General features: G+C 52.5%; 1 protein-coding gene across 3 annotated transcripts in view; it reads left to right on the forward strand.

Moving 5' to 3' along the window:
- Nucleotides 1–25,676, forward strand: part of TACC2 (transforming acidic coiled-coil containing protein 2) — a 187,420-nt gene that overhangs the window by 69,831 nt on the left and 91,913 nt on the right. For all 3 annotated transcript variants that reach the window (XM_044240661.1, XM_044240658.1, XM_044240659.1), the window contains one exon: nt 18,806–18,931. In XM_044240661.1, the coding sequence (XP_044096596.1) occupies nt 18,806–18,931 (126 nt within the window). The remainder of the gene's footprint in view (nt 1–18,805; nt 18,932–25,676) is intronic.

The raw sequence follows: 25,676 nt of genomic DNA on the forward strand, positions 1-25,676 counted from the left end.
CTCAGTCACTCCGCAGCCTTTGACATTGGATGTGTCACTTTCCTTGAGATTCAGGTTGGATTCTGGGAGCCCACCTCACAAATTCTATCCTAGAAAGCAGCATTTGCACATTTTCATTTTCTCCCCTTCTCTCCAAATGAACCTTTGCTCCAAACAAAATCTTCTGTGGAACCTAAAGGCGTGGCCCATAAAAGTGGAATAGCTGTGGTTACAGGCGCTGCGGGTGCCTCCTGGACAGGCTTTAGGGTAACCCCAGAAACCCCAGGACTCCAGAAGACAGGTCAACAGCGACTGCACTATAGCACGGCTGACAGCACTTAGACAGACTACATTTGTGCAGAGGCCTTGGCCTTGTCCTCAGACCCAAAAAATTCCTACAGTGTGAAGACCCTCACTCATGGAGGCAACTACTGAGGCACATGCTTTCTGCCTGTGATTCAGTCTTTCTGTCTAGATTCCAGGGATCCCAAGCCAGAGGGCGCGCGCGCGTACACACACACACACACACACGTCTTTCCTCGTCTGTATCTGCAGTGTGGTGGTACCCAGAGCTGCAGCAGCACGAGGCAGGCCGTGCACATTTACCATAGCTTCAGGTTTGTCATCTGGCCAGTGTGTCTGGCTGTAGTTGGAACCAGGGCTTGGTGGGTTGGCAGAGAGTTTCCAGTGTGGCTGTATCTCTATCTGGTGGCAGGATTTGACTTTCAATCCCCTGTGATGTTGGGAACTCTTGACTTCATCTTCTTTTTTTTTTTTTTTTTTTTAAAGATTTTATTTATTTATTTGACAGAGAGAGATCACAAGCAGGCAGAGAGGCAGGCAGAGAGAGGAGGAAGCAGGCTCCCCGCTGAGCAGAGAGCCCAATGCAGGGCTTGATCCCAGGACCCTGGGATCATGACCTGAGCCGAAGGCAGCGGCTTAACCCACTGAGCCGCCCCTTGACTTCATCTTCTAATAGAGTATGTCGTACACTGGACCATGGGTCTGTCTGCCTGCCGGCTGCCCAACCCCACTGCACTGTTAGAGTATGGAGATGCCCTGGAGAAGGGCTGGGGACACGCCTTGCTCAGCCAGAGAGCATTCTCCTGCAAAGAGTGATCTTAGACTCTATGTCTCTATTTCTAGAATCCAAGATACTTCCATAAAGCCCTTCAAAGAAGAGTAAACCGTAGTAATGACCAGATAGATACTTACTGTGTCAGTTTCCTATTGCTGTTGTGATAAATTACCACCAAATGAATGGCTTGAGACAATACAGATTTATTTTCTTAACAGTTCTGTAGGTGAAACATCTGATCTGGGTCTTGCTGGACTAGAATCACATTGTTGGGGGTACGTTCCTTTCTGGAAGTCCAAGGGAAAAGTCCATGTCCTGGCTTTTTCTGCTGCCACATTTCTTGGCTCGTGGTGCCCTTCCTCTACCTTCAAAGCCAGCCCAGCATCTTCACATCTCTCTTTGTCTCTGCTTCTATTGTAACCTCCCTCCCTGACCTCTCCTCTTCCTCCCTCTTTTACTTCCAAGGACCCTTGTGATTACATGGGGCCCCACCTGGATAATCTAGGATAATCTTCCTATGTTAAGGTCAGATGATTAGCAACCTTAATTCCATCGATAATCTTAATTCCCCTTTGCCTTGTAAATTAATATATTCACAGCCCATGGGGATTAAGATGTGGACATTGTCAGTGGGGGGACATCATCTGGCTAACCACACCAGTGGGTTTCAAAGCAGAGTGGTATCGTCCTTTGTCATGAAAGAGGTGCACCCAGCAAGTGGGGAGGGGCTGTTCCATGTGAAAGGGTTGGCTCCTCAAATGCATCTTTGTTCTTGGCCTAATTGGAGTGCTTGAGCTTAATACCTCAACCGTAAATGGGTGTGACCTGGAATTAGGGCACAAGGACACAGGAAAAAACCAAAAACGAAAAAGCAAAAAAACCTGGGCATCCTAATTCTTACTTTACCAATAGTGGATGGTATACATTTAACCAAATTAGCCTATTATGGTCTCAGTTATCCCATTTGTGAAATGGGTACATTAATACTCATTGTGAACAAGGAATCTACTGAAATTTCTATCAAAAACGTGGCTCTTAAAAGCATGGTGTTAAAAAAAAACTTTTTTTTTTAGAGGTAGGTAATAAAAGTCAATTTCTTTATTCTACATAGAATTCTCATTTAGGGCCAGCAAACCTTGGGCATCTGTTTCTTTAAGAGGAAGAAAGGAAGCGTTGAGTCATTGGTGAGTCTCTTGCCCTTTGGTCCCTGCATATAAAATATAGCAATGCTTCTTGAAACCAAACTTAAAATAGGAAGCCTGGCATCCACATATAGCCACAGGCTCTTCTTAGTTCTTTTTCTTCTTCCTGCCTAGCCGCAGGAATAGCCCTAGGAAAGGTGATACTTTGCCGAGGTACCAGGGGCAGGTAAGCGCCACTTCTGGGTATGAGGTCGATATTAGCAGAAGAGTTGATGTGGGACTCCAGAAGGGAAAAAATAAAAGCAACAACTCCCAGATAGAAACGGGCTCCCTGGAAACATGGCAGCGGGAAGCGGTTTGTGTTTATAGTCTCTGCCTCCTTCGGAGGGTGCAACAGCCTGAGAGGAGGCATATGGAGTTTTGCAAACTGTAGAGCACAGCGCTCTCTAAGGGTCTGTGGTCAAGCGGTGTTAGCTCGACGCAGAGGAAGAAAGAAGAGCCAGAATCTGGCTCCAGGAACTAGTGAGGCACCGTTTCGTCCCCACCCTCTTTCCGGGGCCTGCTCCCCGCTCCCCAGCATGTGTGGATCCCCGTGTTGGGACACGTGGCCCGCGCCTGGCTCGCACGGTGCCTTCCCCGCCGTTGCCCCGCGTAGTGGGAAGCGCCGTGGAAAAACTCAGACCTGTGACAAGTGGTCACGCCGCAGAGCGTGCTGGCAGCAGCCCGCCGTGCGTTCGGGAGCCGCGGCCCCGCCGCGCTGCGTCGTGGGTCCGGCTGCGCCGGTGCGCGGTTGGCCGCGCGGCCGCCGGGGCCCCGGGACTCCTGGGCGCGCCGCCGCCCGCCCCGCGCATTCCTGGCCCGGGAGGAGAGCGCGGCGGGCGCCCTGCGCGAGCAGCTGGCTGCGCGCGGGCCGCTCGGAGCGCCGAGAGCTGGGGGAGGAGCCTGGCCCGGCCGCCGCCGCGCTCCCAGTCATTGGCCTTTTGTGCTGCAACTTTGCCTGACCCTCGGGGGCCGCGCCGCCCGCGCGCCCGCCCCGCGCAGTTGCCCCGGGAAAGTTTGCGTCGCCCGGCCGGGCCAGGGGGGGCACTCCGCGCGCCGCCGCTCGGCTCGGGAAACTCAGCCGCTCGGGGCGTTTTGGCAGTCGCGTCCCCGAAGGAAGGCGACACCGCGCGAGTCATCGGCGAACGCCCCGGGCCGGTAAGTGCGCCGCGGCCGCGGGCGGGAGGGGCGCCCGGGGTCAGGGAGGAGACGGCCGTCCCCGGGACCTTGGCCGCCAGACAAAGGCGTGCTGGAAGTGGTGGCCGGAGCTCACTCTAGCTTTCCCCCAAGAGGCACTGGCTCGGGGCAGGAAAGAGGCGAAGCACGCATCTGTGTCCCCTGCTGGCAGAGGAGTGTGTCTGCCGGGCAGCGGCGGGTCCCGGGCGTGTGCCCGAGAGGCTCGCTCCGTCCGTGAGACCCGTCGGGGTGCGCGCCCGCGGCTGGGGTCCCCGCCCACGGTCGGGGTCTCCCCCCGCGGTTGGAGTCGCGTGCGTGGCCGGGTTCTCACCCTACCTGGGGTCCCCCAGGGGTGAGCTGTTGGGGTCCGTACCCGGGGCCGCGGTCCCCACCCCTCGTTGGAATCCCCACTTGCGGCTGGGGTCCGGGACCCGGGTCAGCGCCCACAAGGGGGGTGGGGGCTCCCCGCCCGTGGCCCGACTCCGCGCCACCCCCGCGGGGGCTCCTTCCGAGTTCGAGCGGGGTCACCCGCGGCGGTCCACGGCGGCGCGTGAATGAGCCACAAAACTGCACTGCATTTCCTCCGAGTTGGGGACTTTTAAATTCTCGAATAGTTACGTCAGCGGGGCCGAGCGCACTTCAGGGCTCCGGCGAGCACGTGACCTGCCGAGTTTCCCCTGGGCGTCCTTGACTCCCGGGGCCTCGCGGCGTGACTCTTCCTTGGCCTCTGGACGTCCTGGGAAAGCGACTTGAGGAGTCCCGCTTGCCTGCGCAGGCTGCGGCTCGGGCTGTGTTTGTTGTCCTCAGCGCTTGTCTTTGCTTAAAGCGGCATCACCACCACCACCATCATCATCAGGATCTCGGTGTTGTCCTAGTTGTTATCTTCTGGCTGTGTCAGATGCTGGGACAGGACCATGTGGCCGGGTGGGGGGGGCATTAAATACACTAAATACATTAAATACACATTTAAATACATTAAATACATTGTGAGAAGCTCTGTCTTCAGGAGTGGGTGGGCTGGGGAGGTGGGAATGGAAGGGCAGCCCGGGAGCCAGGTTAGCGTGCAGAGGGTGTGTGCAGGGCTGCAGGCTGCGGTCCCAAGCCCCCCCCACCCCCCTTGTACTGGACAATCAAGGGTCCTGGTGCTGGTTTCTGTTTTATGCCAGAAGAGGGCGGAGCTTTGTTAGAAGGCAGAGAACTCTCTGTTCTTACTTCTCTGGGATTCACTCTGAAGCCACATTTCAAAAGCTGTTTTCATTGTAGTATTTGGAAGTGACTTTGGAAACGTCTGGGGCCATGTCCCGAGGCTGGTTTCTTCTGTGGCTTCATCCACTCTGAATCACTTACATGTTTAAAAGTTGAGTCTTCACCATTGTTTTCTGGCCGGTTTTGAAGTTGGTGGAGCTGGAGGAAGGGTACCCTGGGGGTTCAGGAGTGGGCCACCGCCCAGCCTCCAGCCACGGGATTTCTCATCCCCAGCTCAGGCTGGGAGCTCTTGGAGAGAATGGGGCCTCTTGTGCTGGGCAGGTGAGTCCCGTGGGGCTCCTTCTCACACACTCTGCCCTGGCCTCAGGCATTCTCCTCCGAGGAGAGTCGGAGCAGGAAATAGGTCAGGAAGTACCCATGTGCAGATGCCACAGCAGGCTCTCAGCTTCCCTGAGCCTCCCAGCCCCTGCTCTGTCTCTAGTCCCTCATCTAAAGGTTGGCCAGGCACGTGGAGCAGGACCTCCACACGTGGGTGTCACTGCTCATGGGGACCCAGGGAGCAAATGCGCCCCCCTGGGAAACCTGCCAGGAACTGGCCGCTGGTCCCTCTCTTTACTTCCATTCTTTTTGTCTCTGAGTTTGAGCACTTAAAAAACTCAGCTAAAAATACCTTAGCAGGAAGGAAACTTAAAGATCCAAGTTGCATGTTATGCCCAAGGGGAGACTCACAGAAGTCCAGAGTCCCATGTGAAGGGACTCTAACCCAGGACCCTGGGCACTGGGCGCCGTGTTCCCTCAGCTAAGTCCTGAGGCCTCTGGGGTCTCGTCCTGCTTTGTACTGTGGTTATTTATGTTTGCCATTTCTATGGAGACAGACACTGCTCGAGGGAGGACCTGTGAGTTTGCAGCACACGCCACAGGAATGACATGGGCGGAGCCATACGTGAGAGAGAGAGAGAGATTGATTCAGCAGAGCACCCACACACTGGGCAGGCTTTACGAGGAGGCTAGCACCCAGCAGGGGATGGCTGAAAGTCTGTGAGGGTGCTTGTTGTCACCCTGCCTGGAGAGGCCACCACTGGTGAGGATCTGGGACGCTATGCATGTGACATTCCTGTATGACCAAGAACTGCTTCACCCCAAATGCCGGTAGCACCCCCTGGAGCCCCTGGAGAGGACCCTGCAAGGGTTTGGGGAACTGAGAGAGACCAGTTCTACTGGGAAGAGCAGTGATGGGAAGTGGGGGCTTGCTGGGCCACAGGCAATGTGTCCATGAGGCTGGGTTAAGAGCACGTGTGTGTGTAAGCACGTGTACACGTGTGTGTGCTTTCTCCTGGGACTCGGGCCCACCGCCAGCTGACTATGGTTTGGGTTTACAGGCCATGATACTTTTTGCATAATGAGAAGGTCCAGAAGGCTGGTGGTCCAGTCTCTGACTCTCCCTGGCCAGAAGAGCAAGTCTAAGAGGAAGGCCACAGGTTGGGGGCTCTGGTCTCTCCCAGTGTGGCCTGTGACCAAGGCATGTGACATCTGGCTCGGTGGCTGGGTTTTGTCTCTCCCCCACCGAGAGCACGGTCCCTTGTTTATAACCTCAGGAATCATTTCCACAGCAACTGACTGAGATGACAAAACGGCCCAAGGATGATGGGACCATTCAGGAGAAAGGAAGGGCATGAAGAAAACGACCTGGCAGAACAGAAGTTTATAGGGAAGCGGCTCTAAAAGTAGGGCAACAAAACGTGCCAGGGCCTCGAGAGCAGCCATCTGCAGTGGGGGTTTCATTACGGGTATGCTGGGGGTCGGCTCTGTCCCCCTTCCCTTCCTCTCTGGTCCCGTCCGGTCTATGCCTGGCACTTGGCAAGGGTTTTCAGTGCGGCCAGTTCAGAGAAAGCAAAGTTCCCAGGATGGGTTTTCCCTGGGATGGGAGAGGCAGCCCAGACGAAGCGCCCAGTGTAGAGACCGAGCTCCTATATTTGAGTCCCTGTCCCACCCCTGGCAGCTGTGTGTCCTTGGGCAGGTCGCTAACGGTCTCTGTGTCTCCACTTCCATCTCCCAACGGGGGGGACACCAGCCCATGTATCCCTGCCTGCCTGGCTCACGGGACTGTGGGGGCAAGTGCCGTTATGTATGGGTCAGTGTGGAGTGCTGTGCGCGTGGAAGGTTCTGGTTCTCTTTTCACCTCGTTATGATGAAAGGGATTTGATTAGGGGAGGTGGAGTTCCTACACCTCCGCGAGCTTATTTTTATGGGTATTACTTTCCAGCGGAAGTGAGGAGGCTTGCTCGCGAACGCGGTTCTCGCATATTCGGAAGCAGGCTCTCCAGCCCCTTGTTGCATCCTTCCTCCTGTTTCATGGCTCGTTTATATTTTCCCCAGAAAACAAGTAAAAGTAAAAGAATAAGAAACTCCCCTTTAGTTCTGCTGGCAGAGAACCCAGCTGGGGGGAAAGTGGAAAGAAGAAGCAGTTGCTGCCTGAGTTCACGTGCAGATTTGACCATTTCTGGTCCCCCTCCGCGCTCTCTCCTGGTGTGCTTGTGTCCACGTGGGGCCTGGAGGCCTGGGGGCCCCCCGCGGTGTTCAGAGCATGGACTTACGCTCCTGAGGGCACCGGGGTGGCTCCCATCATGCCAGTTTTCCTAACAGGGCCCCCTTCCAAACTGAGAAGAGGCTGTAAGGGGCCCCGTGCCCGGGGCAGGAGCATCTTTTCCCTCCTTTTATCCCTCTGATCGTGGCTGCCTCCCGTCCCCCTGCCGCCTTCCCACTCAACAGGCAAAGACCCGATGTCCCCTTGTATGTCTTCCCTGAAGCTCACCTGAGAGTTACCTGGCCCGGGAAGCTGAATCTGACGGCTCCCCGCGTTGAGCTCGGTGTTGTCCCGTGCTCAGCCGCGTGCCTGGGCCCGGTACCGTGCTGGGCAGAGCCATCTCCTGGGTTCTAGGGGCCGTGACTGTCTGCCTCGGCACCCCCTCTAGAACTGCGGGGTGAACACCTTTGCTCCTTGTACCTTGCTTTCTGGGTATAGGGAGAGCCATCTGGGGTTCACTGTGCTGCTCGTGTGGTTCTAGAACCAGGGGAAAATCTGTGACCATCGATGGAAACCAAGGACTGAGCAAGGTTCTAAAAAACCAACAGCTCACCTTTTGCCTTGTCTGTGTGAAAACACACCAGGCATTCGTTCAGAATGGTTTGTTTGCGAGCTGAGAGGCCTGCCCTGGGCTCGAGAAAATGAGAGCGCGAGCCGGCTCTGGCCTAAAGTAGGCGACAGCCGGGCAGCTCCGGCTGTGGCTGGGGACACCTTCGTGTTGTTGCGACTTTCCAAGCATCTGTACAGCCAACACGTGTTTACTAAACGCGGACTGTCGGGTGAGGACCAATCACGGGGTGGATGCTGGGCTGTCCAAATGCTTTCTTTTAACAATCCTTCCAAGCTATCCAGTTTGTCCCCATTTACCAGGGTCAGAAACAGGCTCAGTGACGTTAGCGAACTTGCCCAGGACTATGAAATGGCAGAGCTGGATTCAGGCTCAGCTCTGTTGTGTCTAGAGCCTGCGCTGTCTACACCACACTCGCTGCCGCCCACCCCACAGATGACTCCGTGTGATTCCTGTGTCAGTGTTCTGGTGGAGTCGACACACCTGTGGGTTCCCTGCGCTTTCGGGAGAAGGAGGTCCCCTTGGCCCGCTGGGCAGGCGTCTTCTCTTGGTTTTGTCCCTTTGATTGGGGGACAACCTCATCCTCACTCACCTGACTGCGTGGCTTTTCCCACTACCTGGGTGGGGTGACTTCTTTATCTTTTAAAAAGAACAGTGGGTTACTGCCTCCCTGTCTTGTCCTTCCTGGAATGACTTCCTCCCCTTTGAGCTTGTCATCAGCCACTGTCCTTGGGCTCCCTAGCCCCAAGGGGGTGGGATTGGTAGCCATGTGGAAGGCATGATTAAGTTGTATGTGAGAAGAAGGTTCTCCCGCTGCACCTCCGCTCCACCACCAGATCTCCTGGGGGCTGGAGCCTTGGGTCAGCAGGTCACCCCCTGCTTCCCTTCCTTAGGTCCTAACCGGGAACCTGGCCCCTGGCCAAGGGGGCACTACCCAGGGCTTCCTTCAAGACATCCCTTCAGCCAGGTCAGGGGACACACCTCTAGAGCCTCAAAGTTTGCAGATCGGTAGAATCTCTGGGCCGGAAGCGAACACAGAAGACGAATAGTCCCAACCTCCTTTGACGGAGGAGGCGCCTGCAGCTTAGCGGCCGGGGGGGGGGGGCGGGGGGGGGCTCCCAGCTGTCTTCTTGTGCTGGCTGTTCACCTGCTTTCCTTGGGAAGGCAGACGGCACCCCCCCCACCCCCAGGCTTCTTTGCCTGTCACTAATCCTTGCACATCCTTGAGAGAGCTGCTGCTTGACGCCATGCATCCTGTCTGCCCGTGAGGTCTGGAGTCCGAGCAGAGGACGGTGCTCAGCTCAGTGTGGCCCTGCGTAGAGTGACTGCCCTGCCCAGAGGCTCCATTTGCCCTTCGTGCAATGGGCTTCACGCTGCTCAGTGACAAAGGGCCTGTCCGGTGCCTGACACATCGTGGGTGCTCATAGACGTCGGTTCCCTTTATGGCCACCTGTGTTCAGTCCGATCTCACCACCTGTGCTGATGTTCACACAGAGCCCCGGGGGGCGGGGGTGAAGGAGCCGTGGGTACTCCTCGGGGCACACGCATGGGCAGGGGAGGCAGGCGTGCAGACTGTGAAAAAGCGCCTGCAGGGTGTTCTGTCGGGAAGATGGTGTCCCCGTTGCGGTTGTATTAACGAGGCCATCCTTTGCCCCTTTGCGGAGCGCTTCTCATGGCTGGGTCCTTCGCTGGAGGAAAGTTCCGGGACTGACCTCAACCCTCACCGCTCCCTGTCCCAGCAGGGACTAGCATTGTCTTCTCTGACAGATGGAGAAACGGAGGCACGGAGACTTTCCACAAGGTCACACAGCTCTTTAGTTCTGGAGTGGGGGGCCAGCCTCCAGCCCCTAGCCCCATCCATCCTGCCTCTTGGGGAGGCGGGGGGCGGGGGGGCTTATTTCTTTATCGGCAAAGGCCCAGTACCAGGCCCAGGGCTTACCAGGAGTGTGCAAAAAATGTTTGGTCCCAAAATACGAAGAGCACAGCTCCCAGCTGAAATGGACAGATGTTCAGTGTCGAGTGTCTGTAAAATGTCACATTGTGTCACTCTCTTTGGAACTCTCTTACCTCTTTGATGATACTGGCTTACTGGCTTGCCTCCCTGTGGCTCTGTCTCTTGGGGTTCATTCATCCCCATCGGTGTCAGCGTTTTTGTTGCTGAGTCGGGGCTGGGAAGATCCCAGGGAACAAGGTGGAGGGTCCCTTCCTCTTGCTGGAGGCACATTCCGCTGCTGGCCTATCCCCTCTTCCTGCCCCATAGTGCACCTCCCATGCCCCCGTGGTCCCTGCCCACCCAGGAGCCTCCAAAGCCTCCGCCTCCCTGTGCGGCTGAACTGGGACAGAACAGTGGCCGTGCCTGCTGGAGAACGGCCGGGGGCCACCCCGTGGGTTCCTATAACGAGGACAGGCTCAGTGCAGAAGGCCTGAGTTCTTGCCACTGTGTCTCTTTGCCAAGTGACTTAATTCTGTGAGCCTTGGTCTCCTATTCTAGAAATTAAGTTGTCTGCCAACTGCATAGGGTATGATGGAGAATGATAAAACACACCATTTGGCAAAGATCTAACATACTATGCAAATGCAAGGAGCTGTGTATATATTTTTTTTAGTTATTTTTAGAAAAATTAGTGTTTTTTTTTTAAATTTTTATTTTTAACTGAAGGGAAATCTTTAAATTGCTGGACTTTCTTATATGGGAGTGGAAAATCTGTGTTCTTCCTGACATGGGCTCTAGGATCTCTCAGATGGTGCTTTTTCTGGAGGCACATGGGAGACTTTTCGTGTTCTTGATCAAGCCAGGACCCCCACCCTATGAGGTTGCCTGGATCCTGTGCTTTGGGACCTGGGTTCAAATTCTGACCACTTTTCACCCCTTCGGAGGGCTGGAGAGTAAAATGTGCACGGCTCTTCGCCGCCCGGTCCTCACTCAACAATGTCAGCCCCTCTTATGATTCTTTACTATTATCGTCAGTCTTTCATTGAACTTATTTACATCTGTTACAATGTTTGGTATTTGCCAAAATATCATCATCAGCAGCAAAAACAGTGTGTCTGAGACCTTCGTCACCCCCATAGCGGTCAGGGTATCACGCTCCTCTGCTCCCAGGAGCGGTGGAAGTCTAGGTTTTCGGAATCCTCTTACCTGTTGAGCCCAGCTCTTGTACATGGCCTTCAGGATGGCCGGGTCAGGCTTGTCCCACCTCACCGTTTCCCAGATCACGACAGAGCACACTGTTCTCCACGGAGACCAAGTACAGCAAAACACGGCTTGTGCTGAGCGCCGGTAGATGCCTGGTAAGCCCAGCTTCTTGAGAAGCAGCAGAAGCAGAGCTCAGGTGTATCCGCTCCGCAGGCCAGAGGACGAAGCTCCTGTCTCCGAACGCCAACAGGGAGCTCCGAAGAGGGTGCCCTGAGGTGCTCCATATGTTATGGGTCGTTACTGTGGCTCCTGCCCTTTGCTGGCCGGGTCATGCCAAGCTTGCAACAGACCAACAGTTCATAAAGATGTGCAATTTAGGAAGAGTCCAGTTGGCTGGTTTATTGACAGGCCTTGCTTCTCTTTTTGAAACCGGAGTGAGCAGATGTGAGCCACGCGGGCCTCTATTTCCGCCGTGTCGTTGAGAGCTGCCCTGGTGTTTTCCAGCGTGTGCTGCGTAGCTCCCAAGGGGCCTTGCCCTGAGCCTGGGCGCTGCCCGGTCATTTTAAGACCTGTATATTAGAAAAAAGGAAAAGTAGTGCATCAAAACCACAGCCTCACTGATGTTATTTCTTAGAATGATGAATATTCTTTTTTTTTTTTTAAGATTTTATTTATTTGACAGACAGAGATCACAAGTAGGCAGAGGGAGAGAGGGGGAAGCAGGCTCCCCGATGAGCAGAGAGCCCGATGTGAGGCTTGATCCCACGACACTGGGATCATGACCTGAGCTGAAGACAGAGGTTTTAACCCACTGAGCCACATAGGCACCCCCCACTGCCTCATGAATATTTTTTTAAACTGAGCAACTGACTTCGTCGAAAGATAAATATGAAGATATCATGTATGAGGGAGGCAGGCAGTTGGTTAATAACATGGTTTTCCAGCCAGGTGGTTTCTCAGAACCGGAATCAGCTCTGCTCTTTCCCCGTCTCCTCCCCCGACCCCCAACACCTGGTGTGGGCACAGCAGATCCGAGCTCTAATGCATGTGCCAGGATCCAGGATCCCACCAGCACTCCCTGGAGCCTGAACCACTCCCCGGCTTGGCCTGCATTTCTTCTTCCTTTCAGTCATTCTCTGCTCTGGAACCGAGTGCTACCTCCCAGACATTCTGCCGCCCCACAGCTCAAATCTCTTGGATGCTCCCATTGCCGCCCAAACAACAGATTCTTGGCCTGACTTTTGAGACCTTCTCCACGCTAGCCTGCACCCCAGCTGCCCAGGCGTGGGTCCGCAGCTCCCCTTCCCGACGGCCCCATCGCACGCCCTGCTGTATCCTCTAGAACCCACACTGAGTTCTGGGGTCTTGGGGTGTGTCTGTGTCCCTGCATGCCTTTGTCCAGAAAGTTGTCGTTTCATTTCCAAGTAGAGAAAAGCCGCAAGGAGAGGCGAGTGCTCCTGTTCACCCTTTGCCTGGGTGCCTCAGTTGTACACTCTTCTTCAGGAGGTCGTTGGTCCCTCCCCCGTGTGATCCTCTCTCTTTGTCTGGAGCATCTGAGAGCCAGTTGCAAACATGAAGCTGTCCCCCTCCAAAATACAAACCAAAGTAAACACTTCAGTGTTCATTTCCCCAAACAAGGATGCTCCAGAATGAGACCAGTGCAGCCCTGCGATGCCACCCCTAGCCTTCAGGATCCATCCAGACTGGCCAGCTTGTGCCCTTTTATGCCCCATCCAGGATCCAGTCCAAAACCCTGTGTCATACCCAGCTGTATGCTTGTGACCCTCTTCAGTCTGGGAGAAGTCCTCAGTCTCGCCTTGTCTTTCGTGACCTTTGAGAGTACAGCTCTTTCATTCTGGAAAAACCCCTCGACCGGTGTCTACCCAGAGTTTGCTCCTGACCAGGTTCTGGCTGGCCATTCTGCTCAGGCATCCCACAGATGCGAAGCTCTGCCCCTTCCAGCGGGTCCTGTCCCCGAGCAGAGTGTGATGACCGTCCCACCACCAGGGCTGGCATTCCTGGTCAACACCGGGTCAGGTTGACGCTGCCCTGGTTTCTCCACCTTTGAGTGTATCCAAGACCACATGATGTCCTTTACTTCTTTAAACCACCCACATGCTCTAGCGTTGTTCGATGTCTACCTAAAATGACCACCACTCTCTCAGCCCTTGAATGGTGATTTGGCTTCCGTCCTTCCTCCTGCGTTTCCAAGTTGGCCTTGTAGTGGAAAGAGGAACTCCCCCCCCGACCCGTGCATTTGTGCGCCTTCGCCTTCGTATCTGTGTGAACCCATGGATTCTTACTTTACTTGATGGGTTATAACCCATTAGTGTCTGCTTTTTTGTTTTTTTTTTTAAATGCCCCAGTGGTCCCAGATTTGGCCAGCAGCAGCCCTTTTGAGGTAATTTTTTTTTTTTTTAAGATTTTATTTATTTGACAGAGAGAGAGACAGTGAGAGATGGAACACAAGCAGGGGGTGTGGGAGACGGAGAAGCAGGCTTCCCGCTGAGCAGGGAGCCCAATGCAGGGCTCCATCCCAGGACCCTGAGATCGTGACCGGAGCTGAACGCAGACCCTTGGTGACTGAGCCACCCAGGCGCCTCTGAGATAATTCTTAATGTCCTTTTGACGGACCTCCCTTTGCAGAGGGAGCTGGGAAGTAGACGATTATGTGCGCACACACTCACCCCTGCACCCAGCTCTGTTTTTCACACACTCCGACTGCAGCAGAGCTCTGGGAGTGCTTTGGAGCCTAATCACCTTTTGTATATGCAAATCCTCTGTCTGCGGGGACCTGGCTCCCATCACCCTCCCAGTGGGTAACACAGGGGCAGCCTCTGTCCCTTCTGTGACCTTCCTTGCCCTGTTCACGAGAAGGGAAGAGAATCCTAATGGCTTTCCATCTGAACCATCAGATGGGTGAAGGTTTTTTTTTTTTTTTTAATTTGAGAGAGAGAGACAGTGAGAGAGAGAATGAGCGAGGAGAAGGTCAGAGAGCGAAGCAGACTCCCCATGGAGCTGGGAGCCTGATGTGGGACTCGATCCCGGGACTCCAGGATCACGCCCTGAGCCGAAGGCAGTTGTCCAACCAACTGCGCCACCCAGGCGTCCCGGTTTTGTTTTGTTTTAATCTGGAAAGCTCCTTGCATTCTTGGGTCTGTCAAACTCTTGGCTTGCCCCAGCCCTCAGGGGCCTTTCCGGACAGCCCCGCCCGAGAGAACCCTGGTTTTCTACGGCAGGTTGTTCTCCTTACTTCAGACTTTGAACCCGCTGTGCTGTTGACCGGCCCGTCCGCCCTGGACGGTGCGGTCCCCTCCCTTTTTCAGACCACTGGACTGAGGTGTGATTGAATAAAAGCTGTGCCTAGTGCCTGTCCGCAGTTTGGAGCGGGCTGCACACCTGTGACACCCTCATTGCCAACAAGGTGTGAACACGTCCCTCACCTCCCAGACCTCCCATTCTCATTATTGGCGTCAGTCGTGATTACTATTCAGTGACTCTCCAGGACTTTCAGCCTGGGGCCCTTCTGGGACACAGAGCCTGTGTGTAGAGCTCAAGGTGCTGGCTTTTTAGAGGAGAGTGTGACTGCTTTCCTCGCTGAAGCCAGACCCTCCCCACCTCCTTCTCTGACGGGAGGGTGACTCATGGCCCTTTGGAGAAGCACTTGTTGATGCAAAGGTCCCTCCCTGACATTCCAGTGGAAAATCAACCCTTTGCTGGCCTGGCAAAATTTACAGCGCGCTGGTCCTGGCAGCTGGCGGCAGCAGCTGGTGGTTAAAATCTCGGACAGATTTTTTTTTTTCCCCCTCTGAAAAATATTTCAGTCACTCTAGTCTGAGGACCAGCACTGGTAGAATTTAGAAGCCATTTATAGCCTCTTACAGTTGGCCCGGGAAGAGCTGCTTTGTAGGAATCCCTCCACTGACCCAGAAGTCAGCTTTGCCCCATTCTTAGCCATCGGGAACATAGCTGGGTCACTAGGAAGTGGGACTAAAAGGCCTTAGAGCTGCTGGTACAGTGTGAATTTCATAATTTTTTTTTAGCAGTTTCATGTGGTTCAAGCTAATATGTGTATATATACACGTACACTTATATTTTAAAATTATTATAATGATGTATGGTTTATCTGTAAACCTTTATCTGTGCTTAGTAACTCTTGGTTTATGCACTATTCTAAACACCCTCAGCCCCTTGTCTTAGTCTGTGCAAGAGAAGCAGAGAACTGAAGGCCCAAAGTAGAGAAGAAGCAGGTGAGTGAGCAGAGGTGGCGGCTGACAGCCAGCGAGTGGGGGCGAGACTCAGTTGGGGGGATCCTTGGGGACCGTGCAGTCTAGTGCCTTTGCTTTCACAGATGGAGAAGTCACCTGACTGAAATCCCAAGGTGGGGCCTGTCTAGAGCCCCGCCCTCTGGACTTAATGGACAATTGTGGTTTTAGTGCCATAGCATACTTTGTCACTTACATCATAGTTACTCAAGATGCTGATTGTGTTTCGTTGAGAAAACATTTCATTGTGTTCAAGATTCTCTGTACAGAAAATTCAGAGAAGGGGCGCCTGGGTGGCTCAGTGGGTTAAAGCCTCTGCCTTCAGCTCAGGTCATGATTTCAGGGTCCTGGGATCGAGCCCTGTGTTGGGCTCTCTGCTCAGCAGGGAGTCTGCTTCCCCTTCTCTCTCTGCCTGCCTCTCTGCCTACTTGTGATCTGTCAAATAAATACATAAAAAATCTTAAAAAAAAAAAGAAAAGAAAGAAAATTCAGAGAAGTGTCCGATGTACTTTCAGACATAATTCCTCCCAAAGAGTTAAAATAAAAAAGCCACCCTGTAGAATATGCAGGCCGTATCTGTTCCTCCCCAGATCCTCCCCTGGGACTGTCCTTGTCCTGGTAGTGCCTGATGAGTCAGGTGTGGCTGCACTTCTGCCTCAGGACGGAATGAGCCGGACAAGTCTGGGTCCTCCCCACAGAAAATGTGAATACAAAAGTGGGCTTTCCTGCGATTATCCCATCTCTGAAAACTTTCCCTGAGTTATGCACAAACTGAAGTTGTTCCCTGTCACTTAAAATTGTCCTTATGTATGCTTTCTTATTTATTTTGCTTATAAAACCAGGGCATGGTCAGCACCCAACTAGAAAACAGAGATAAATCCAACAGGAGAAAACAATCACGGCGTGCCTGGCTGGCTCGGTCCGGGGAGCATACGACTCAGTCTCAGCGTTGTGAGTTCGAGCCCCATGTTGGGCGTAGAGATTATGTAAAAATAAAATCTTTTAGGAAAACACTCATAAATTCACTACTGAAGGAGAATTACTGTTCACACCTTGGCACACATCCTCCCTCACTGCTGGGTACTCGTTCACTTGGTTGCACACTTCCTGCATGTGTGTTTATACATACGTGTACGTATATATGTACACGCTCACAGACCTCAGTCACGCTCACAGACCTCAGTACACACTTGCACATGAATGTGGGTCATGCCCCTGATAGTTTTAAAACCTCTTTTTAGTTAACAATGGATACATTTTCCTGTAGCTATACAGAGATCTACCTTAATCTTTTTAAATACCTGCTAACGAGCCCATTCTGTAGCTGTGCCTTCATGTGATCAGCTGTCCCCTACTGGGGGACATTTTGGTTGTTTCTAGTTTTTTTTGTTTTGTTTTGTTTTTTTGCTGTGATGGTCACAGTTATGATCAGCATCTTTGCTCATACCCTGAATCATCTCCTTAAAATAAATTCTTGGAAGTACAACGACTGTGTTGAAGGAAACAAAGTCTTTTATGGCTCTCAGTGTGTGCTGCCAAAGCTCCTGGGTAATGTTTTTCCACTCAGGTTTTTTTATGACTTTGGAAAGTTGCTAGTGTCTGCAGCTGAGGATTCCTGTCTGGGCTGGCTCCTTCCTTCTTTTCCCTTGTACCCATTTCTCTCGGATTCTGTGGGCATGGTCCCAGGGCTCTGGGATCCTGTTCTGGGGGATTTGGCATGGTGGATGGGAACAATGGAGGAGGAAGGGAGCATCGCAGGGTCCATGGGGATGAATAATAAGGGGTGGGCGCGGGCATGGGCTGGTCTACTCATACTTAAAACGTAACATACTTAAAACTCATACTTAAACGTAGGAAACTCAGCCTAACCCTCGCCGCCTCTCGTTCATCTCAAGGCCAAGGGCAGCACTTTGTGGCGGATTTGGGCCTCGTTCCTTGGCTTAGGATCCAGTCCCTTGACCTGGCCGTGGGTCTGGCTCTTGTCCACCTCTCCCCTTCCTAGTCTCCATCATCCACACTCCTGCAAGAGTGACCTTTTGCATTCATTGCTCCCAGATGCTGAACTCCTTCCTGGTTCAGGAATTTCAGATAGGTGGCTTCCCTTACCTCAGACACTCTCCGTTTCTCTCACTCTTCGACCTCTGGGACACATCCTAGAGTGGTGGTTAAAAACATGGTCCCTAGCATCAGGCTTGGGTTTGTAACCTGGTTCTGCCCCCTTACTAGCTGTGTAACCAAGGACAAGTTACTCAGCCTCTCTGTGTCTTGGTTTCCATATCCGTCAAAAGAGATAGCGAGAGTACCCACCTCACAGGGCTGCTGTGAGGACCATTAAGTGGTGACATCCATGAGCACTTAGATTAACAGTTCCTGGCGTGTAGTGGTTATCCCCAAGCTGGCTGTCTGGCCTCAGTTTACCATTCCACAAGGAAATATTCCCTACTCCCACTACTGGCCCAGACCTCCTGGTTTATGCTCTTAGCCATCGGTATGGTTCTTCTTAGTGTCTACTACAATTGTTACTAAATAAATAAGCATTTTAAAAAAATGACTCTTTCCTGAGACTCTCAACTCCAATGGCTTGGCCCACCTCTTTCTTGTTCACGGCCTAAGAGCCTGTATGCATTCGCTATCCGCTCAGGGAATGAAAGGGATCGTCCTGCCACTTCCTGCCCAGAGCCAAGTTCATCAGAAAGACAAACCCATGATCCTCCTCCCCGATGAGCTAGTAAGACGCACCTGATTATGGAATGGGTTAATCAGCGGAGTGAGCTAAAGTGTGACCAGTGTATGACAGTGACCCGTGTCCCTCTGAACTTGCAAAGCCTGCTGCTCTTGGAGGCTGTCTGGTGTCCACCTTCTCAACAGATGAAGGGCCAGTGTTGCTTTTAAGTTTTAAGCTTCAGGACGCCCGGCCGGCTCAGTCAGTAGTGTGTGTGACTCTTGATCCTGGGGCAAGTTTGAGTCCTACATTGGGTGTAGAGATTACTTAAAAATAGGATCTTAAATTTTTTTTTATATTTTTATTTATTTAGTTGACAGAGAGAGAGCTCACAAGTAGGCAGAGAGAAGGGGGGTGGGAAGCAGGCTCCCTGCAGAGCAGAGAGCCCGATATGGAGCTCGATCCCAGGACCCTGAGATCATGACCTGAGCCGAAGGCAGAAGCTTAACCCACTGAGCCACCCAGCCACCTCTTAATTTTTTTTTTTTTTTTAAGTTTTTAGTGCATATAGATCAAAACTTTAAAAAATACAATTCCTAGAAGATGGAACAAGACTCGTGGCCAGGGTTTCTCAGCCTGAGCACCTCTGAAGTTCTGGGCCAGGTAGTTCTTGGTGGTGGGTCTGGCCTGTGCCTTGTAGGATGTTTTGCAGTATCCTGACCTTTATTATTAGATTCAGCAGATGAAATTACTCTCTCAGGTCGCTCTGCAGGCTTCCAAACTTGCCTTGGGTTTCTTTGCTTTTAACAAAGCCCTCCTGGGCCAGCGCCACCTGTGGGCCGCACTTGGAGTAGCAGCAGACCCCTCACTTTCGGCCCTGCTCACGGTCCGCATAAAATGTGCTATTCAAACACACTGAAAACTTTTGGGAACATTTCTGAGCCTTGGTTTTTCCCTCTCCTCTCTCCAGGTCACATGTAGCAGATGATGTCATCCAGCCAGCTGCCCTTGAGGACCTGGAAAACCCACTGTTAGCTGCCTCTTCACACCACGGTGATGCCCTCAGCCGGGTCTCCAGGGATGTGACGGCCCAGAGGTACATGGGGGCTGGGTCTGCATCTGGTGGTGGGACCCCGGGGCCCACGCCCTGCGGCTACCTCCCACCTCTCCCTCCCCTCCCCTGCATGCCCACCTCTACCTAGGTCTACATGCCCCCCTACATAGGGCTAGGGCCCCTTCCTTAGCAGCTCAGGAGGACCCTGCCCCAACCAGCATTTTAGAAATTTGTTCCCTTGTGAACTTTGAGGGCCCCTGTTTAAAATAGAAGTCCTCTGGGAGAAAGGACGTGCTATTTATACCTTGCCAAGGAATGACTTGGTTAGCTGCCTCTGACCTCCCAGGACACGAGCTGCATTAGCTGCTTGTTTTGTCTTCTGGGGGTGCTGGGAGGAGAGAGGAGCAGGCGGCACAAGGGGGAACGGGAGCAGGTCCTGAGCCTTTGCTTGGCAAACGGGTTTGGCTGGCGGGGTCTTCCCTCACCTGCCCTTCATGCCCCGGCAGCCCCACAGCCGGCGTGGATGTCCACATCCGCTGCACTTAACCCCACTGGCATTTACTGTGTTTGACCCGGACTTGCTCAGAGTCAGCTAGGACTCTGGCTGACTGAGCTTAACCCACTCAGGACGTGGCTCAGATGCTAATACACACGCACACACACGGCCATCTCTCTGTGCACACCCGCTCCTCCCCACCCCACTCCCCAAGTGTATGCATAAAGGATTATGTCATGTATACAGACACATTTTTTCCAGTTCTACTGAGATTTAATTTACATAGGACATTGTATAAGTTTAAGGTGTTATGCGCATTTTATTTTTATTTTAATTTAATTAATTAACATGTAGTGTATCATTAGTTTCAGAGGTAGAGGTCAGCGATTCATCAGTCTTATATAATACTCAATGCTCCTTAAATCACGTGCCCTCCTTAATGTCCATCACCTGGTTACCCCACCCCTTCACCCCCTCCCCTCCAGCAGCCCTCTGTTTGTTTCTTATGATCAAGAGTCTCATATGCTTTGTCTCCCTTTCTGATTTTGTCTCCTTTTATTTTTCTCTTTCTTCCCCCGTGATCCTCTGTTTTGTTTCTTAGATTCCACGTATCAGTGAGATCATATGATAATCGTCTTTCTCTGACTGACTTATTTTGCTTAGTGTATTAGCCTCTAGTTCTGTCCACATCTTTGCAAATGGCAACATTTTATTTTTTGATGCTGAGTAGTATTCCATTGTGTGTGTGTGTGTGTGTGTCTATCACATCTTCTTTATCCATTCTTCTGTTGATGGACATCTGTGCTCTTTCTGTAATTTGGCTATTGTGGACATTGCTGCTATAAACATTCGGGTGCATGTGCCCCTTTGGATCACTACATTTGTATCTTTAGGGTAAATACCCAGTATTGCTATTGCTGGGTCGTAGGGTAGCTCTATTTTCAACTTTTTAAGGAACCTCCATACTGTTTTCCAGAGTGGCTGTATCAGTTCGCACTCCCACCAACAGTATAGGAGTGTTCCCCTTTCTCCACATCCTCACGAACATCTGTCGTTTCCTGACTTGTTAATTTTAGCCATTCTGGCTGGTGTGAGGTGGTATCTCACTGGTTTTGATTTGTATTTCCCCGATGCCAAGTGATGTGGAGCACTTTTTCATGTGTCTCTTGGCCATTTGGATGTCTTCTTTGTAGAAATGTCTGTTCATGTCCTCTGCCTATTTCTTGATTGGATTATTTGTTCTTTGGGGGTTGAGTTTGGTAAGTTCTTCATAGATTTTAGATATTACCCCTTTATTGAATAAGACATTTGCAAATATCTTCTCCCATTCTGTTGGTTGTCTTGGTTTTATCGACTGTTTCCTTTGCTGTGCAAAAGCTTTTGATCCTGATGAAGTCCCAATAGTTCATTTTTGCCCTTGCTTTCCTTGCCTTTGGAGACATATCTGGCAAGAAGTTGCTGCAGCCAAGGTCACAGGTTGCTGCCTGTGTTCTCCTCTAGGATTTTGATGGACTCCTTTCTCACATTGAGGTCTTTCATCCATTTGAGTCTATTTTTGTGTGTGGTGTAAGGAAATGGTCCAATTTCATTCTTCTGCATGTGGCTGTCCAATTTTCCCAACACCATTTGTTGAAGAGACTGTCTTTTTTCTACTGGACATTCTTTCCTGCTTTGTTGAAAATTAGTTGATTGTAGATTTGAGGGTCCTTATCTGGGCTCTCTATTCTGTTCCATTGATCTCTGGGTCTGTTTGTGTGCCAGAACCATACTGTCTTGATGACAGCTTTCTAATAGAGCTTGAAATTGGGGAGTGTGATGCCACTAGCTTTGGTTTTCTTTTTCAGCATTCCTTTGGCTATTTGGGGTTTTTTCTGTTTCCATACAAATGTGACATTGTATAAGTTTAAGGTGTTATATACAGACATTTTGATTTATGTTTGTATCACTAAAACAGCTCCCCGTTTGCAGTGTTCCACGGCACTAGGGAAACCATGGTGAACAAGTTGCTCCCATTTGACCCCGACCTGGGAAGCTGGTGGGGCAAGCCCTCCCTTAGTGAAACCTGTAAGGGGGCTGAGATCATTCCTCATCCTCCCATTTTACGGAGGGACCCAGAGAGGCGAGGGGGAAGCTTTCTGAGCATTGGATGCAGGAGGACTTGGCTGGGCAGCTCTGTGGCTCCAAGAAGAACTAAAGTGCCCTTGGGTCTTGCCAAAGTCCCCTCCCAGCCCTTAGGCTGTATTTTAAGTGATGCGTCCCAGACCCTCCAATGAGGGCTGCTCTTTGCACGCAAGGCAGCCTCCTTTGCTCCAGGTGCCTTACGGAGCACGTCACATCCAGTGTCTCTGTTAAGTCCTCCAACAAATATCCCTAGGAGGTGAGGGGTTCTGTCCTGGACCTCTTTGCCCTTTAACATCAGGGCTGACCGAGGCTCAGTCACACTGGTGTGTTCAAGGGCCCGATGCTGGTGAGCGGCCCCACTGGGATCTGAGGCGGATTCAGCGTGTCTGCCAAGCCTGTGTTCTGAACCTCCCTGGCTGCCAGTAGAGTCCGTTTCCTCCTTCCATGACGCCTGGGGTTCCACCTACATCCCTGGCCTCTTTCAAGTCCAAGGAAGGTGACGCATTGTCGAGAAGCTGTGTCACCTCGCACCATGACCGAGAGGGATCACAGGATGCAGGAAGGAACCCGGGGTTAAGTACAGATTTTCTCAATGCTGAGAACGTGCCCAGCTTTCTAGCTTCATCTCCCAGTGGACAGATTCAGGTAGAGTCCAGTGAGCGACTTTGGTGCCTGGCCAGCATTACTGAACATTTGTCCGGAGGTGCATTGTCTGGATTTTACTGGAAATTAATAGAAAAAGGGGCCGTGCTGACGGGAGCAGGGATTGGGCTGGCTTTGGTCACCGGCCGCTTCCACAAAATACTCCTTATTCGTTGCTTCCATCCTCGTGAATTTGCCTCTCACTGAGGTTTGTTTGTGACCCCGCGGTCAGTGCTCACGGCTCTCTCGTGGCCTTCCGGGAGTGTGCACAGAGCAGCGAGGGGCGAGGGGCTGTCTGGTGTGCCCAGCTGGGGTAGAGCAGGAGGCCCTGTCTTATTCGAGCTCTCGTGCCGGAAACAAGGGTCCTCTCCTGGTATATTTACTGCCACGGTTTTTATCACGTTGTGCTTTTCGTTCATGGCTTTGCTGCTTACAGTGGCCCCCAAGTGGAGTCGCTGAAACGCTGTGGAGTGCGTTTCGGTGCAGGAAGGCTGCGGTGGGCCTTCTGTAGGGGCTACTCCTGCTAGATAAACGGCACCTGGGCATAAGGGGTGCCGACACCGTTGGCTGTGAACTCAATGGTGTCTAGTAAATAAGGCGTTTTCACACAGAAATGCACGTAACACCGGGTTACGTGGTGACCCGTTGACAAAAGAAACTTGCAGGAACCCAAGCCAGCATAGCCCCTGGGGACAGTGGTTCAGAACTAGCTAATTCAGTGTCTGTAACACCTTTCTAGAATGTAACCTCGTGGATAATAAGAATCAGCTGCACCCGACCTTGCTGATCAGTGGGAGTAACTACGAAGGGCGTTCTGGGCGGGCAGGGACTGTTAGCAACATCAGCCTCGGCCCTGTGGGGCCAGGCCACCCGTCTGGGCCCGCTGGGGCTGCTGTGACAAAGCATCCCAGACCAGGGGCCTCGGAAACAGCGGAAATGTACCGCTCCCAGGTGTGGAGGCTGGACGGCCCCGTGGTCGGGTGAGGACCCCCTTCCACATTGCGGACTTCCTGCTGTGCCCTCATGTAGGGGAAGCGGTGGCTGAGCTCGGTGAGGTCTCTTTGAGAAGCGCTAATCCTGTCTGTGGGGGTGCTCTGGTCCTGGGCACCTCCCAAAGTCCCCACCTCCTAATTCCGGCACACTGGAGATTAGGGTTCCAAACTGTGATTTGAGGGGAACACTAGCACCCCCTCTGATCCTCCCTCCTCATCCTGCCCAGAGCAGTGGCAGGAGAGGCGGAGCGGGAGGCATGGGGGCGGGAGGAAGCAGGCAGAGCAGACACACGACCGTCCCCCTAGAGGGCTGCCCCCCCCGCAGGAGCAGGGTTGGTACTTTAAATTTAGAAGTTAAGAAAAATTTTTAAGTGGGGCTGGAGGGTTTCCTTTAAGCCATGTATGCCCCTCCCTCCCAATTCCCTGTCCATTCTTTGGTGCTGTATCCTTCCCTCAGAAGCTGTCTTCTGTCTTTCTTTCTTTTTTAAGATTTTATTTATTTATTTGAGAGAGAGAGAGAGAATGAGAGAGAGAGTGTGGGCATGAGAGGGGAGAAGGTCAGAGGGAGAAGCAGACTCCCCGCCGAGCAGGGAGCCTGAGGTGGGACTCGATCCCGGGACTCCAGGATCTTGACCTGAGCCGAAGGCAGCTGTGTAACCAACTGAGCCACCCAGGTGCCCCAAGATGTCTTCTTTCTGAATAGGAAAAAAGAGAGACGGCATCCCTATCTCTGAGGCAGTTCTCCAATAAGGTAGAAGGAATTTGGGGGAACCCCATCTCCTCTAGGAAAACCACTGGAGGACATCCAAGAGTGCTCCTTGCTCAGGGAGGAGACTAGGAACCTGCTTTTACGGGCTGAGCTTCCCGTCGTGCTGTGGGCTGCCCCGGGCCCAGACCTTTGAGAACATTCTGCAGATGACTCTGTGTCAGTGGCCACTTACGCTCCCATCTGTTAAGTACGTTCAAAAATGTTTTTAAAGCCACAGAATTGTTTAGATGAAACCTTGCAGCGGTACCACACTTAATAAACAGAGTAGCAGGGCAGTCTGCTTATGTCCCAGAACTTCCTGAGCTTTTCTTTTAGTCAGGAATCCTAGCTGAGGGTCCCTTTAGACCCTGGAGCGCTCCCTTGGACACCGCGGGGCAGCCTGTCAACGGACTCAAGTCCGCGGAGGCCAGACTCCAGTGTGCACCAGAAGAAGCCAGTTACAGCACATGTGGCTGCCCCGGCCTTAAGGTGTCTGACCGGGGAGACCTGGGGAGCAGCCCCGGACTCGGCACTCCTACAGCTTCCCCGGTGACGGTGCTGCTGGTCTGGGCTCCACACGTGGAGAACCATGGGGGAAAGTGGTCCTGTCCAGATGCTGGTCTCCTCCCCTGCCTGGCTACTAGCAGCTCCCCAGGACTGGAGACCTCTGCCCCAGCTGGTGGCTGGGGTTTCTGATTTCTGTCATCGGCAGAAAGTGCCGGGAGCACAGGTAGACCCTCCGGCCCAGAGTCAGAGCCTCCAGTTCAGAAAGTTCTGAAGTTGGAAGTACAGGGAATTCATCATGACTTACAGCTTCTGTTTTCCTTCTTGCTCCCAAGTCGTTTCGTTTATTTTGGCGGCATCCGATGCACAAAAAGATTTTCAGCTGTGGGTTAGCCCGAGTGGGTTCTGGCTGCCTCACAGAGTTAGCTGAATCTTGAGTAAGCAAGCGCCTTAGGAAGAACTGAATGACAAACTGGAAGTATTATTGTTTTTGTTTTAATTTAGAAATGGAATCACCCAGGGGCACCAGGGTGGCTCACTTGGTTAAGCGTCTGACTCTTGACTTCGGCTCTGGTCACGATCTCAGGGTCATAAGATCGAGTCCTGCATCCTGCTCTGTGCTTAGCGTGGAGTCTGCAGAGATTTTCTCCCTCTCCTTCTGTCTCTCCCTCTCTCTTTCCCTCAAATAAATAAATAAACCTTTTTTTTTTTTTTTTAAAGAAAAGGGATAACCCAAAATTGTTCTCTAAACAACAGACTCTCAAAAAATTAAAAGTAAAGAACAGAATTCCTTTGTGCCATTTAAAAGAGATCTGTGAAAGGTACATGCCGACAAATCCAAACGACACGGCCAGTTCCCAGCGGGTGTAGGAAATCAGGGTGCATCTCTGCGCCTGCTCAGGGCCTTTGAGGTTCCAGACCAGCCGGCTCCTAGGAGATGGAGGCCCCCATCAGCCATGTTCAAATATTGACAATTTCATACTTCAGACGATCACGTGATAATCTTGTTGTGGTTTTTCACGGGCCTCGAGCAGCTTCACTGTGTTGGGCTGAAGAAATCCCTGAATCTTGGATATCTGAGGCATTTCCTTGTGTGCTCGGCCTCCCCCTGTCTGCAGTCTCTGTCACCGGCACCTGGGCGGGCCTGGAAGGTATCGTGCCCTGGGAAGCGGGACCCAGGTGACTGGTGGCAATTCCCAAGCCGCCGCAGAGGCCCTCACATAGGTCTGGGATGGTGCTTATGACCTTTCCTCTCTTAAGTAGACAGTTTTGCTTGGGTCGAGC

This window comes from Neovison vison, chromosome 2, assembly GCF_020171115.1.
Source record: "Neovison vison isolate M4711 chromosome 2, ASM_NN_V1, whole genome shotgun sequence".
Taxonomy (NCBI): Eukaryota; Metazoa; Chordata; class Mammalia; order Carnivora; family Mustelidae; genus Neogale; species Neogale vison.